The following is a 12,085-nucleotide window of genomic DNA, read 5'->3' as shown; positions in this document are numbered from 1 at the left end:
CAGATGAGCCAACACAGTTGTATGTGGTACAACTCTATTTTATTATAACTCTTATAATACAGTTCGTTCTGGATACTCTGCACGTGCTGTCTCCCTGAGTGTGTTTGGTAACATATGTGTCCTGGTTCTCCTCTGCAGCTAATACTGACCACCGGGGGTCGTGTCTGTGCTTTTATATCTTTCTGTCATTGGTTGTGGTGTTGTGTGTTCTGATTTGTCTGTTGGTGTGTCTATCATGATGTGTGTGTTTGAATATCATGACATCCCCCCTTTTTACAAAGATAAGTGCCTACGTGGTTATAAATATAATTGTGTCGTGAGTGCATCTAAGAGTGTGTGTGTGTGTTGTGTACAGCGTGTGTTTATGACGTAACTATTTACATGGGGCGATGTCGGGTGCGTCACACTAACAAGGTTGTACCATAACAAAACTTGGGATGCGAGAGAAAAAAAAACTTGAACATTGGTCCGGTCAGACGCTATCTGGAACAATAAACAACAACAGGTTATAATACAGAAGTGTTTGACTTTTTGAACGTATGAACAGCGTTATAAGTCCAGTCTAATGGGTGACCGCCTCAGGAATGGGCTGGTCCTCAAGCCGGTTCAGCTGTGGAGATTTGGGGTCACACTGGTTCACCTTGGACTGTTGGAGGTGATGCTGTTGCCGAAGTCTCTACTTTACCATTTGTTGTACTTCGTGCAGTGCTTGGTTTTTTCATTCGTGCAAATATAACATTCAACATCTTTGTTAGTGGTGCCTTGGCTGTGGTTTGGTTCTGGTGGCGATGGAAGGGGCATGATCCGTGGCATCTCCACGAAGTCATCCTTGGGAACCAGTGGAGGATCCGGCGTGTGCGTACGGTTCAGTTGCGAGCGTGGAAGGCGGCACAAAGCCCGCTGATTGCGCCTACGCACCAATCCATCCGCCCTGCATGCCAGGAACAAGGTGGAGTCTGTTTTCTTTTTATGTTTGTGGTGGACGGCATCTTGTAGCCGATGGGTCGTTGCCATCGAAGTAGCACCATCACTAATATCATGCAAGGCGATGACTGTGCCAGATGTGGAAGTTGGCCGAGACCGTGTACGCTGGTTCCGGCCACCTGCTGTGCCGGAAGGGCGACTCCGCAGAGAAACGTCGAAGCATGTCGCCTTGGAGAGAGAATTGTTGCTCGCATCAACGTCTGGCGATGGCGCGAATTGGTGTGTCCATCTTGGACCGCCGGTGGTGGTTGCCACTGCCGACCCAGTGGGACTGCCACGCGATCCATTCCCTGTCGCCGTGGCATCCGCCGTCACCCTGAGCGTGCCATCACCGAGGCCGCGACACCGCCCGTCCGGAGCAAGGTCTGGCGTGCGCAAATCAGAGTCGGCGCTTGGCTGCTCCCCATCTGGAGTCCGGTCTGCCTTCCGTCGATGCCCCCCGTCCGGAGTCCCAACAGGTTCACTGGAGGCAGCCGAGATTCCCTGAAGCTGCACTTCTGGAGTCGGAACATGCAGGAATGCACCAACCAGTGGAGAGGGTCGAGCCATCGAGGGTGGAAGCGGTGCGCCGCCACCGCAGTCGTCAGTGGTCCCACCGTGATCGTCGAGTGCCTCGGTACGCACTAGGCGAGGTCTGTCACCTTGCACCTTTTGCATGGGAAGTGGGATGCTGTCGTCACTCGTCTCACATCCCGTGGATAGATCCTCATTAGCAGCTTGCTGTTCACTAGGGTTGGGTAAATTGTCAGAGTTTTCATCTGGTGGTGCACACCATGTCGGTGGACTGTCATTGTCTTGCCGTTGTCCTTCATTTGGGCTTTTCTTCTTTGGAATTTTAAATCTTCCCCCAGACATTGCAGAACCTTGTTTATTACCCCCAAATTCTCCCATATGTATGGTCTCGAATATAGGATCCAATGTTTCTATCGACATTGTACTATTTTCCAAAGAACATTCCGTTTCACTTTTCTTCTCAGGTACCTCATATGTAACTTTGTCTAATGTACATGCCTTCATGGTCTCTGGGTCTGATTTTGCTGGGACTGGCATGGTCACAGTCTCTCTTTTACTGTTCTCAATTGCCCACATTATACTCCCCATACATAACTGCTTAATCACTGGGGTTAGTGTGGTACAATGGATAATCGGGTCGACCTTATCTGCATCTTCACCATTAGTGGAAAGCACACTTGGTTCACTTGAAACTGCTGTGGGTTTTAAATTCGTTATCTGGCTACTCGATGTCGGTGTCCTCAGGATTCTTGCTCCAATGTTCTGCTCAATAATCAGTGGAGTGTGTATAGGTTCAATGCAATTAATGTTCCCCTCAAGGTTTGAAGAGTCATTACTGACTAACTGCTGGTCTCCGAAGTTGGGATTTTGCGGCGTTGTGTTGAAGGGAGACATTTGTCCCTGCTGTAGATATGATTCAGGTTGTGTTATTTCCATTACCTGAGGATCAATGTCTTGTCCATTTTTTCGATCCGTACTAAAACACTGGCAATTCTCAGTCTGCTCCTTGCAAGTTAAACATTCAATAAATTTCGTTAGCAAATCCTCAGCATCCTTCTGTGGCCGTGCAGCATTATTAATCTCTGTTCGGCTATAATGATCCTGAAGGTCAGCGCATAAACCTTTTTTCTTCGGGCTTGGACGAGGCGATTCCTTTGGCTTGTCTTCAGTTGGGCTTGAACAGTCTTCAGCGCTGTGCCCTTCATTGTAGCATGAGAGACCGTCATGGTCATGCTGCTGTGTAGTGGAGCACAGTAGACTTGCATCGTCTGCCGCTGGTTGGTCAGGAGAGGTTGCTAGACCCTCATGGTCTTGTTCCTGCAAGGACTGCACATTGGAGTCTTGCGTTGCTTCTATCGTGGAGGCTGTCCACGAGCTCTCTGTGGAGGCTTGTGACACTGGAGTCACTTCTTGTTCGTGCAAGGACTGCGCTCTGGAGTCTTGCGTTGCTTCTATCGTGGAGGCTGTCCACGAGCTCTCTGTGGAGGCTTGTCACACTGGAGTCACTTCTTGTTCGTGCAAGGACTGCGCTCTGGAGTCTTGCGTTGCTTCTATCGTGGAGGCTGTCCACGAGCTCTCTGTGGAGGCTTGTGACACTGGAGTCACTTCTTGTCCATGCGAGGACTGCACTCTGGAGTCTTGCATGTCTTCTTTCATAGAGTCGAGAACGTTGAGCGGGACGTGGACCACGCTCTGTGTGGCAGCAGGGCGCTCTCCGTGTGCTTGCACCGCTCCCTGTCTGTTAATGTCAGGCTGCAGCATCATCCGGTACTGATAAGTTGGAACGTCATATCTGCTGGATTGAAGATCCTCAAATCCGAAAAATGAATCCGCATCTGCGTCGGATTCAATGTGGGGGCCGCCAATGTGCAACACGAAAGGTTCGTCCGAGTCATAGTCGTATAGGACCACGGAGCTATCATTGGGCTCGCGAGGTCCGGAAACACTGTAAAGATCGTCATCGAAGTATTCGAGGTCGGAATCATCGGCTTGTGCGTAGGTAACTGCTTGTCGGAGGGTTCTTCGGAGGTCAAATTCATCTCCTGGGTCAATTTGCGGCACTGTGCTGTCATTCCAGGTGAGGGAAGGTTGTTTTACAGCTTTAACAGATTTTTGTTTTTTTGATTTGGGACGTTTCCCTTTTAAATTGGATTTGGGACATTTCCCTTTTAAATTGGTGCAGTCTGGGGCCTCTGACATCCTGACGCTCGGTATGTAGCACGTAGGAAACGACTGCGCATGCTCAGATCGCTGTTCCTTTACCGATGGCCGTTTTCTTGACTGCGCATGCGCAGCATCTCGCGCATGCGCAAACGAAACTTCCGGTTCTGCGCACTGCTCACGCAACTGTGCTAGCGTTATACCTTTAGCAAGATGGCCGCCGACCTCGACCCAGCCTTCTCTCAGGCCCGGGATTTTGGCTTCTGGGAATTCGGGCTCCGGGATCCCAGCCACGAGGTGAGTACTGCAGCTTTTCTTACCTTTATTTGCCGATTGGATTGCGTTTTCTTCACAGTACTTGGAGAATTTGTCCAGGACTGCCTGGTAATCGTACCTTTGCTGCCTCCTGAAGAACCTGAACCTTGTGAATATTTCTCTTGCCCTTGCACCGGCGATGGTGAGGAGAAATTCAATTTTTTCGCTATCATCCAGGTCTTGGAGTTCAGCTGCCACCAGGAACAATTCGAACATTTGCCGGAATCGCCGCCAGTTTTCGCGGAGATCGCCGTAGCACTGGAGCGGCTGCGGAACCGGGAGCTCTATCATTTTGCCTGGGCACTGCTGGTTGTCTGTGTACACTGAGGTATGCCGGCAGGTATCGATCCACTCCTGTACCATGTGGTGTTGGGTGCTCTGGTGCACAGATGAGCCAACACAGTTGTATGTGGTACAACTCTATTTTATTATAACTCTTATAATACAGTTCGTTCTGGATACTCTGCACGTGCTGTCTCCCTGAGTGTGTTTGGTAACATATGTGTCCTGGTTCTCCTCTGCAGCTAATACTGACCACCGGGGGTCGTGTCTGTGCTTTTATATCTTTCTGTCATTGGTTGTGGTGTTGTGTGTTCTGATTTGTCTGTTGGTGTGTCTATCATGATGTGTGTGTTTGAATATCATGACAACCTATTTGTTATCTCTTCAAAGAACTCTAACAGGTTTGTCAGGCACGACCTCCCCTTACTAAATCCATGCTGACTTGTCCTATCTGACCCTGCACTTCCAAGAATTTAGAAATCTCATCCTTAACAATGGATTCTAGAATCGTGCCAACAACTGAGGTTAGGCTAATTGGCCTATAATTTTCCATCTTTTTCCTTGTTCCCTTCTTGAACAGGGGGGTTACAACAGCGATTTTCCAATCCTCTGGCAAGTCAGCAAGATCTAGGTGTACAGGTCCACAGGTCACTGAAAGGGGCAACACAGGTGGAGAAGATGGTCAAGAAGGCATACGGCATGTTTGCCTTCATTGGCCAGAGCATTGAATATAAGAATTGGCAAGTCATGTTGCAGCTGTATAGAACCTTAGTTAGGCCACACTTGGAGTATAGTGTTCAATTCTGGTCGCCACACTACCAGAAGGATGTGGAGGCTTTAGAGAGGGCGCAGAAGAGATTTACCAGGATGTTGTCTGGTATGGAGGGCATTAGCTATGAGGAGCGGTTGAATAAACTTGGTTTGTTCTCACTGGAACGACGGAGATTGAGGGGCAACCTGATAGAGGACTACAAAATTATGAGGGACATAGACCGAGTGGATAGTCGGAGGCTTTTTCCCAGGGTAGAGGGATCAATTACTAGGTGGCATAGGTTTAAGGTGCGAGGGGCAAGGTTGTTTTTACACAGAGGGTAGTGGGTGCCTGGAACTCACTGCCGGAGGAGGTGGTGGAAGCAGGGACGATAGTGACATTTAAGGGGCATCTTGACAAATACATGAATAGGATGGTAAGAAGTCTGACAACACCAGGTTAAAGTCCAACAGGTTTGTTTCAAATACTAGCTTTCGGAGCACTGCTCCTTCCTCAGGTGAATGAAGAGGTATGTTCCAGAAACATATATATAGACAAATTTAAAGATGCAAGGCAATGCTTAGAATGTGAGCATTTGCAGGTAATTAAGTCTTTACAGATCCAGAGATGGGGGTAACCCCGGGTTAAAGAGGTGTGAATTGTCTCAAGCCAGGACAGTTGGTAGGATTTTGCAAGCCCAGGTCAGATGGTGGGGGATGAATGTAATGCGACATGAATCCCAGGTTCCGGTTGAGGCCCCACTCGTGTGTACACCCTCACCCACCATCTTGTGGAACAGGTCCAAGAAATACTGCATCGGGGTGCAGCCCTCAATCCCTTCCATAACCCCATAATATGAACATTCTGTCTCTGGATCTGTTCTCCAAGACATTCAACTGTTAATGTTCTGTTAACTTTGACCATAGAAGCCAGGTCAGACTCCAGGGAAGTGATGCTAACACTATGGTCTGACAATGTAGTCCCGTGGCTCCATGAGCTTCGACGGCCTTGCTGGTTGTTTAGAGAACTAATCGAATGGGGGCCATGGTCTCTTCAATTGATCTTTTAAGATCCACCAACAAGTTTTGTCGATGTTTATCAAACTCGATCGCCAAGATTAAAGGTAAGAGTTTCGGCCTAGTGGAGTGATTGGAGAAAAAGCTGCCTCCGCCATTTACTTCCAGTTGATCCCTGAGGCTTCAGATTCAGTAGGCGGGATACGCACCAATTTTTTTCTCGCAGAGATGAGAGATTTCTATACAGCCAAATTTCAGAATTTTTATGAGACGCTAAAGACCCATGGCACGAGCGAAAATGGTAAAAATGCCGGGACGGCACCTGGTGCATATCTTACCCTCGCATCGCGTCACCGGAAGTCCTCATAATTGTCTCTTTTATATTGTTTTGGCTAAATTTCTCTTGTAATTTTTTTTTGCCCTTTCTAAAATTCTTTTTTTTTTGTAGATTTCTTATATTCATTTCTAATTAATTTATCTACTGTGTAAGTGTGTGCTTTATATTTGGTTTAATATCTAATCTACCTATTCATCTATAAAACTTCAGTCTTCAGCTCATTCACATTTATCTTTGCTGAGATATATTTGATTTATAACTTCTGCATCTCTACTTTTTGAAGTTTTCATGGGGAGAGTGTGATAGATCTGTACTTTGGTCAAGATCTTGGAGGATCTTGTGTGTCACCGCACTATATCTCACTCGACAGAAATTTAAAACTGAGCTTCATGCGTGAAGTAAATCCAATCTTTATTCAGTCAGTTTTGCAGATGTCTCTTATCACGTTTGCTTGCAAATACAGAGTTTTTAAAGTTTGTTTTGTCCAAGCAAATACAGATGACTGAGTTAAATTCAATACAAATTACAGCTCTTGATGATTTCTTCAAATTAAAATACACGATACAGAAAAGTTGAAAATAAACAAAATGGCACCTTCAGAGCAAAGCGCAGGAAATAGTTAAAGACAGGAAGTAAAGATGATTCCGGAATAATTTGCTCATAATCGGCACCTATTTTTAAGGTGATTGCTATTGCTAATGTTCTGTCCCTTTCTGTCCGTGATTGGGTCATAATAATTATAGTTCATTTTATTCGCTAGAAATGACTGTCCATCAAATTTTTAGTATGGGGTGACTGCATCATTTTATTCCCACCACTCTTCGAACTTTGCCCAGATGCATATCATAACGAATGTCTGTGTCGAGTTTAAATCTGATCATTCTCATGGTATTCAGCAGTTTCACTGCCTGTCTGTTTGAACTGTGACCTTAGTGAAGCCATTTTGCGCCTAAATCACTTTAAAAAGCCATTTTGATTTTGAAGCATTTCTTCCGTATAAACTTATATATTAAAACTAGATTTCTATCAGAGTGGTAACCTTGAATAAAGCGTTTTTACAGTACACCACGTAAAATGCACTCTGAAGAGAGCAGTTGTCACCTTAAAAAGCAGCTTCTTAGAAAAATCGGTAGGTCTTGCATTTTGGGTAGCATACTGCCTGTCGTCTGGAGAAATGACTGGAACAGCTGAAAGAGGAAATATATAGTGAAGGATGGGAATATGGGTGGGATCTTATTGCTGATTGGTCAGGCTATTGTGCTTATAATAGGTTTCTGCGTGTTAATGTTCTTCCTGTTGATTGGAAAACTGCCGAAAGGATAGTAATGTGTTTGTTGAATAAAGATAGCCAGATGTCAGTGATGAGAAGGTGTTTCTCATGGCTACCTTTACATGAATCATCGTCACTAGCTTTAATTTTCAGTAGTCAAAACTTGCTTTGTGAAACAATGTTACAGTGAGTTAGAACACTTGGAGGATCTCAGTCTGAGTCCAGCCTGTAGTCACCTTCGATAAATGCAAGCCCTGCTTGAAATTAATTTGGAAAGTCTCAACCAATCCTATGAGCATTGTCTCCTCTTAATATTCAATGGCATTACCAATGTTAGATTCCTCATCATCAACAAAAACTTAACTGGACCAGCCATATAAATACCGTGGCTACAAGAACAGGTCAGAGCTTGGATGTTCTGCAGCAAGTGATTCACCTCCCAGCTCACTAACCTTTCCGCTAACTACAAGGCATAATAAGTTAGGAGTGTGATGGAATATTCTACATTTGTCTGAATGAGTGCAGCTCCCAACAACATTCAAGCTGGACACCATCCTGGACAAAGCCTGCTTGATTCCACTTCTCTCTATCATCAGCACAACCCGACTGTCGTGTGTAATATATACAAGATGTTCTGTAGCAACTCACCACGGTTTCTTTGAAAGCAGCTCCCAAATTTTTGACAACAGCTGCCTTGAAGTACAAGGGTAGCATGGGAGTGCCACCATTTCCAATTTCCCCTCCAACTTTCGCTCCATTCTGAATTGGTAACATACCATCATTTCTTCATTGTTGCTGGGTCAAAATCCCCTCTGCAACTGCACTTCACATGAACTGCACTGGTTAAAAGAGGCAGTTTATCACTACCTTCTCATGGACAATTAGGGATGGGAATTTAATGTTGGCCTTGTTAGCGATGTCCACGTCTGTGAATAAATGAAAAAATAGTTTCTAGCTAGAGAAAAGAAAGGAGGCAACACCTTGGAAATGTTTGCCGTGGAAGCTGAAGTTATATGTCCAGATATTCCAAATTACTGGAAAATTAAATGTCTTTTGAAAGTGTGCCTGGCAACAGTCTTGTTTTCCAAATTCAGCTTGCATTTTTGTTTTCATATTCTAGAAAACATGCTGTCTTTATTGGTGGTGTTCCAGTGGCAGAAATGCCACACACCAGGTAGTGTGTTAGTGATATTCCAGCACAGCGAGTGGAGGTGATGGGGGATATCTCTTAAACACTCTCAGCAGCTGGGCAGTGAGTAGACGCAGTGGCGGGTTGCATTAAATATGGTTCCAGAATATCTTGCAGCAGCTATAGAGTCTAATGCCACTCCAGAAAGAGCAGGGTGGTGTCACGTGGTGAATCATTGAACAGATATGTTGGCTAACTTGAAGCTGAATGTTTTCACTTCACCAATCACATCACTGTTTTCAAAATTGCGCACACAGCCTTGACAGAATTTCATGTAAGTCTATTTAACAGGATATTGGACTTTACATTCAGATATGTGAAAGCAGTTAATGGTATTACAATTTAGATGGTGACTCTGATAACAAATGCAATTGAAAAGTGGTCTCCAACCTAAAGAGTTTGAAATCATGCTCATATAAAAACAGCTGAATATATCGTGATATCCATAATATAGCAAATTGCACTTCCAGCAATTCTTTGAACTAAAATTAATGCCCTTTTCACACTTCTTTTCTTGATTTTTAGGAATTTACCAGAGAGGGCAAATGTAATGCCTGGTCAAAATATGCCATTTACAGCAGCACCTGCCATTTTGCCGTTCATCACGAAACAACCTTTGATCCCACCTTTCCGATCGAAAGAGGAGACTGAACAGCTAAAACAAGAGTTGTTGAAGATATTTCCTGAATTCAGACAAAGGCAGAAAATTGATCAAATTCTAGCAGCACACCCACATATGAGAGACCCTAATGCACTGTCTGCAATGGTGTTGGATCAAGAAGAAATTGCCCTGTAATAGATCTTGAAATGGTCTTATTTACAATTTGTCATTTTTTGGGTACTAAATCTAACTGCACAGTTGATCGGTTGTAGAGGGGTACGGCTCTTCTTCAAAGCACCATCCATGATTCCTTGTCTCTGAGTTGGGGCAGAAGTTCACCTTTTAACCAAAAATATTGAGGTTTTGGCCCAGTCAATGATTGGAGTATTTCCAAGTGACAAAAAAACTGCCACAAGTCTTGTCTCTGGGAATACTTTCAGCTCACATGTCCTACTTTGACAGCTGAGTCAAACATGTTTTTTTTATTTCATTTGCCTCTTCTCCATCACAGGTGTGTGATGATGGAAATAACTTGTACAGCGTGGACAAATGTGATGTTGTTCTTCAATTAACCTTCGATCTGAAGAAATATTTAGAAAATAGGTTTTTAGCAATAGATTTGCAAATACAGAATATTTGTTTGAAGTTCATTTATAGGTGAGCCAGTGTAAAAACTAGGTAACATTTTATTTAATTACTGGCTACAAGAACATGTAAATAGTACGAAAAATATATATTTTTGTTCACATATTCAAGTGTAAATTTCAAAACAAAATTCTTGGATTGGTTAACTACACGTTTTGAGAATGTATTTTGTTAAACAGAAGCTAGCTGGTAAAACTAGCTGTAAGCGTTGAAGAAGAGTGCTGAAAACAAATTGATCACTACTGAAATGCCTGCAATCAGATTAAATTTATACTTTAATACTTTGTTTTCTAGTACGCTACTCCTTATTTCTCAACCAGTTTCAAAAATGTAGCATTTCCCAGTATTCTTGTTGTCAGTAGACAGGAGGAAGCTGGTAATCTAATCAAGGGATTCCCTGATCATTCTGCACATTGAACCAGTAATGAGAGCTGCACAGACTATGATTCCCTGATCATTGCTGCATTAACTGATCACATCTGTGGGCTCATGTAAATAATAGCCACTTTGTGGTAATGGAGAGTGGGTAAGTCTGTGAATTGTAGCTTGAGAAGGAAGCTTCTTAGAAATTATGGGGGAGAAGATAGAAAACTGGCAACATCTTAAAAACTCTTGAGAATGACCAACCATTACAACGTATTGTATTTCTTTCAGAAGATGAGTAATGTGTATTGGATTATCATTTTACTTTTCTGAGTAGACTGGATTATTGAGATATTATGTGGCTTTAATATACTTTGCATCCAATAGGATGCTGGTCTCAATGGTTTCTGTAAGCAGCGTTTTGTATAATGTTACAGCCTTTCGTCAATTGTAAAATTGTTACTTAAAGTTTGTAAATAATTTTTAAGCACCGCTTTTCCTATTAACTAAGGTGCTAAAATTAGAAACATTCGAAAGCCTTTTTTCAGTAACTTGTATGAAAACAATGCTGTTGCATCATATGACAGCCTATGCTCTGGCTGTTCATTGAATGTTTGTATATTTGATCTGAAACTGAAGCATTCAATAACATTTTTATCTTAAAATTTAAAATGTCACTGCTAATTTTGCAGTCTTGTACAAATGCCATACTTTACAATTCAGCAAGTTTAACTTGTATCCTCTATGGGTAAAGTAAATTTAACGTATTTGAGTAAGATCCAGTGCTTCCTTCTCTGTTTTATAGTTGAGCTGCTGGATGCTCCTTTATGGGCAGTTGTCCCACAAACACTTTTTTATCAGGAATTTACTGAATCAACCAAACAAAATTCCAGATCATCTTTGACTCCTAAAGTATTAAGTGTCCATTCTGTGTCCCAACCCAGCCCAAATCTTTTAATATTGTTTACGTGGAATGACATAAACATAGAATCCCAACAGTGCAGAAGGAGGCCATTCGGCCCATCAAGTCCTCTGAAAGAACACCTTACCTCTGCCCACTTACTGTCCCATCCCTGTAACCCCACCCAACCTTTGGACACCAAAGGCCAGTTTAGCATGGCCAATCCAACTAACCTGCACATCTTTTGACTGTGAGAGGAAACTGGATCACGCGGAAGAAACCCGTGCAGGCATTGGGAGACTGTGCAAACTCCACACAGTCACCCAAGGTCGGAATTGAGCCCAGGTCCCTGGCACTGTGAGACAGCCGTGCTAACCACAGTGTCACTGTGCCATCTTTAATTTTATTTGAGAATGCTTTATTTGAGAATGGCTGATCTTGTGCTCCGTAGGGCTAAGAAACAAACTTTGTTGCTACTTTAAAGATTTTTCTATTGTTGCTGCTCTCATCCTCAAATAATAATTGAGGTTGTCACAATGAGGATGTAATGAATCGCATTTTGTAAACCCAGTTGATTATTTCAAGGATTTGCAGTACAGTATTTTGTACACCGCTTTTTAAAACATTATAAATCCAAAGATAATTGGCAGTCAAAAATTATGGGGGATTATTAAAATTATTACAAGAACACCATATCTAATGGGACTCCATTTGAATACCCAATACGTAACAGGACATTAAGATTACAATACGTTTAC

General features: G+C 43.4%; 1 protein-coding gene across 1 annotated transcript in view; it reads left to right on the top strand.

The window, feature by feature from the left end:
• LOC140430610 (NEDD4-binding protein 1-like) overlaps positions 1-11,202 on the top strand; it is a 48,882-nt gene extending 37,680 nt beyond the window's left edge. Inside the window, exon 7 of the mRNA XM_072518207.1 lies at positions 9,343-11,202. Coding sequence (XP_072374308.1) covers positions 9,343-9,613 — 271 coding nt within the window. The 3' untranslated portion in view covers positions 9,614-11,202. The remainder of the gene's footprint in view (positions 1-9,342) is intronic.
• The last annotated feature ends 883 nt before the right edge of the window (positions 11,203-12,085 follow it).

Source organism: Scyliorhinus torazame, chromosome 10 (assembly GCF_047496885.1).
Source record: "Scyliorhinus torazame isolate Kashiwa2021f chromosome 10, sScyTor2.1, whole genome shotgun sequence".
NCBI lineage: Eukaryota > Metazoa > Chordata > Chondrichthyes > Carcharhiniformes > Scyliorhinidae > Scyliorhinus > Scyliorhinus torazame.
The sequence above is the reverse complement of the archived record's forward strand: the minus strand, read 5'-3'. Positions and strand labels throughout refer to the sequence as shown.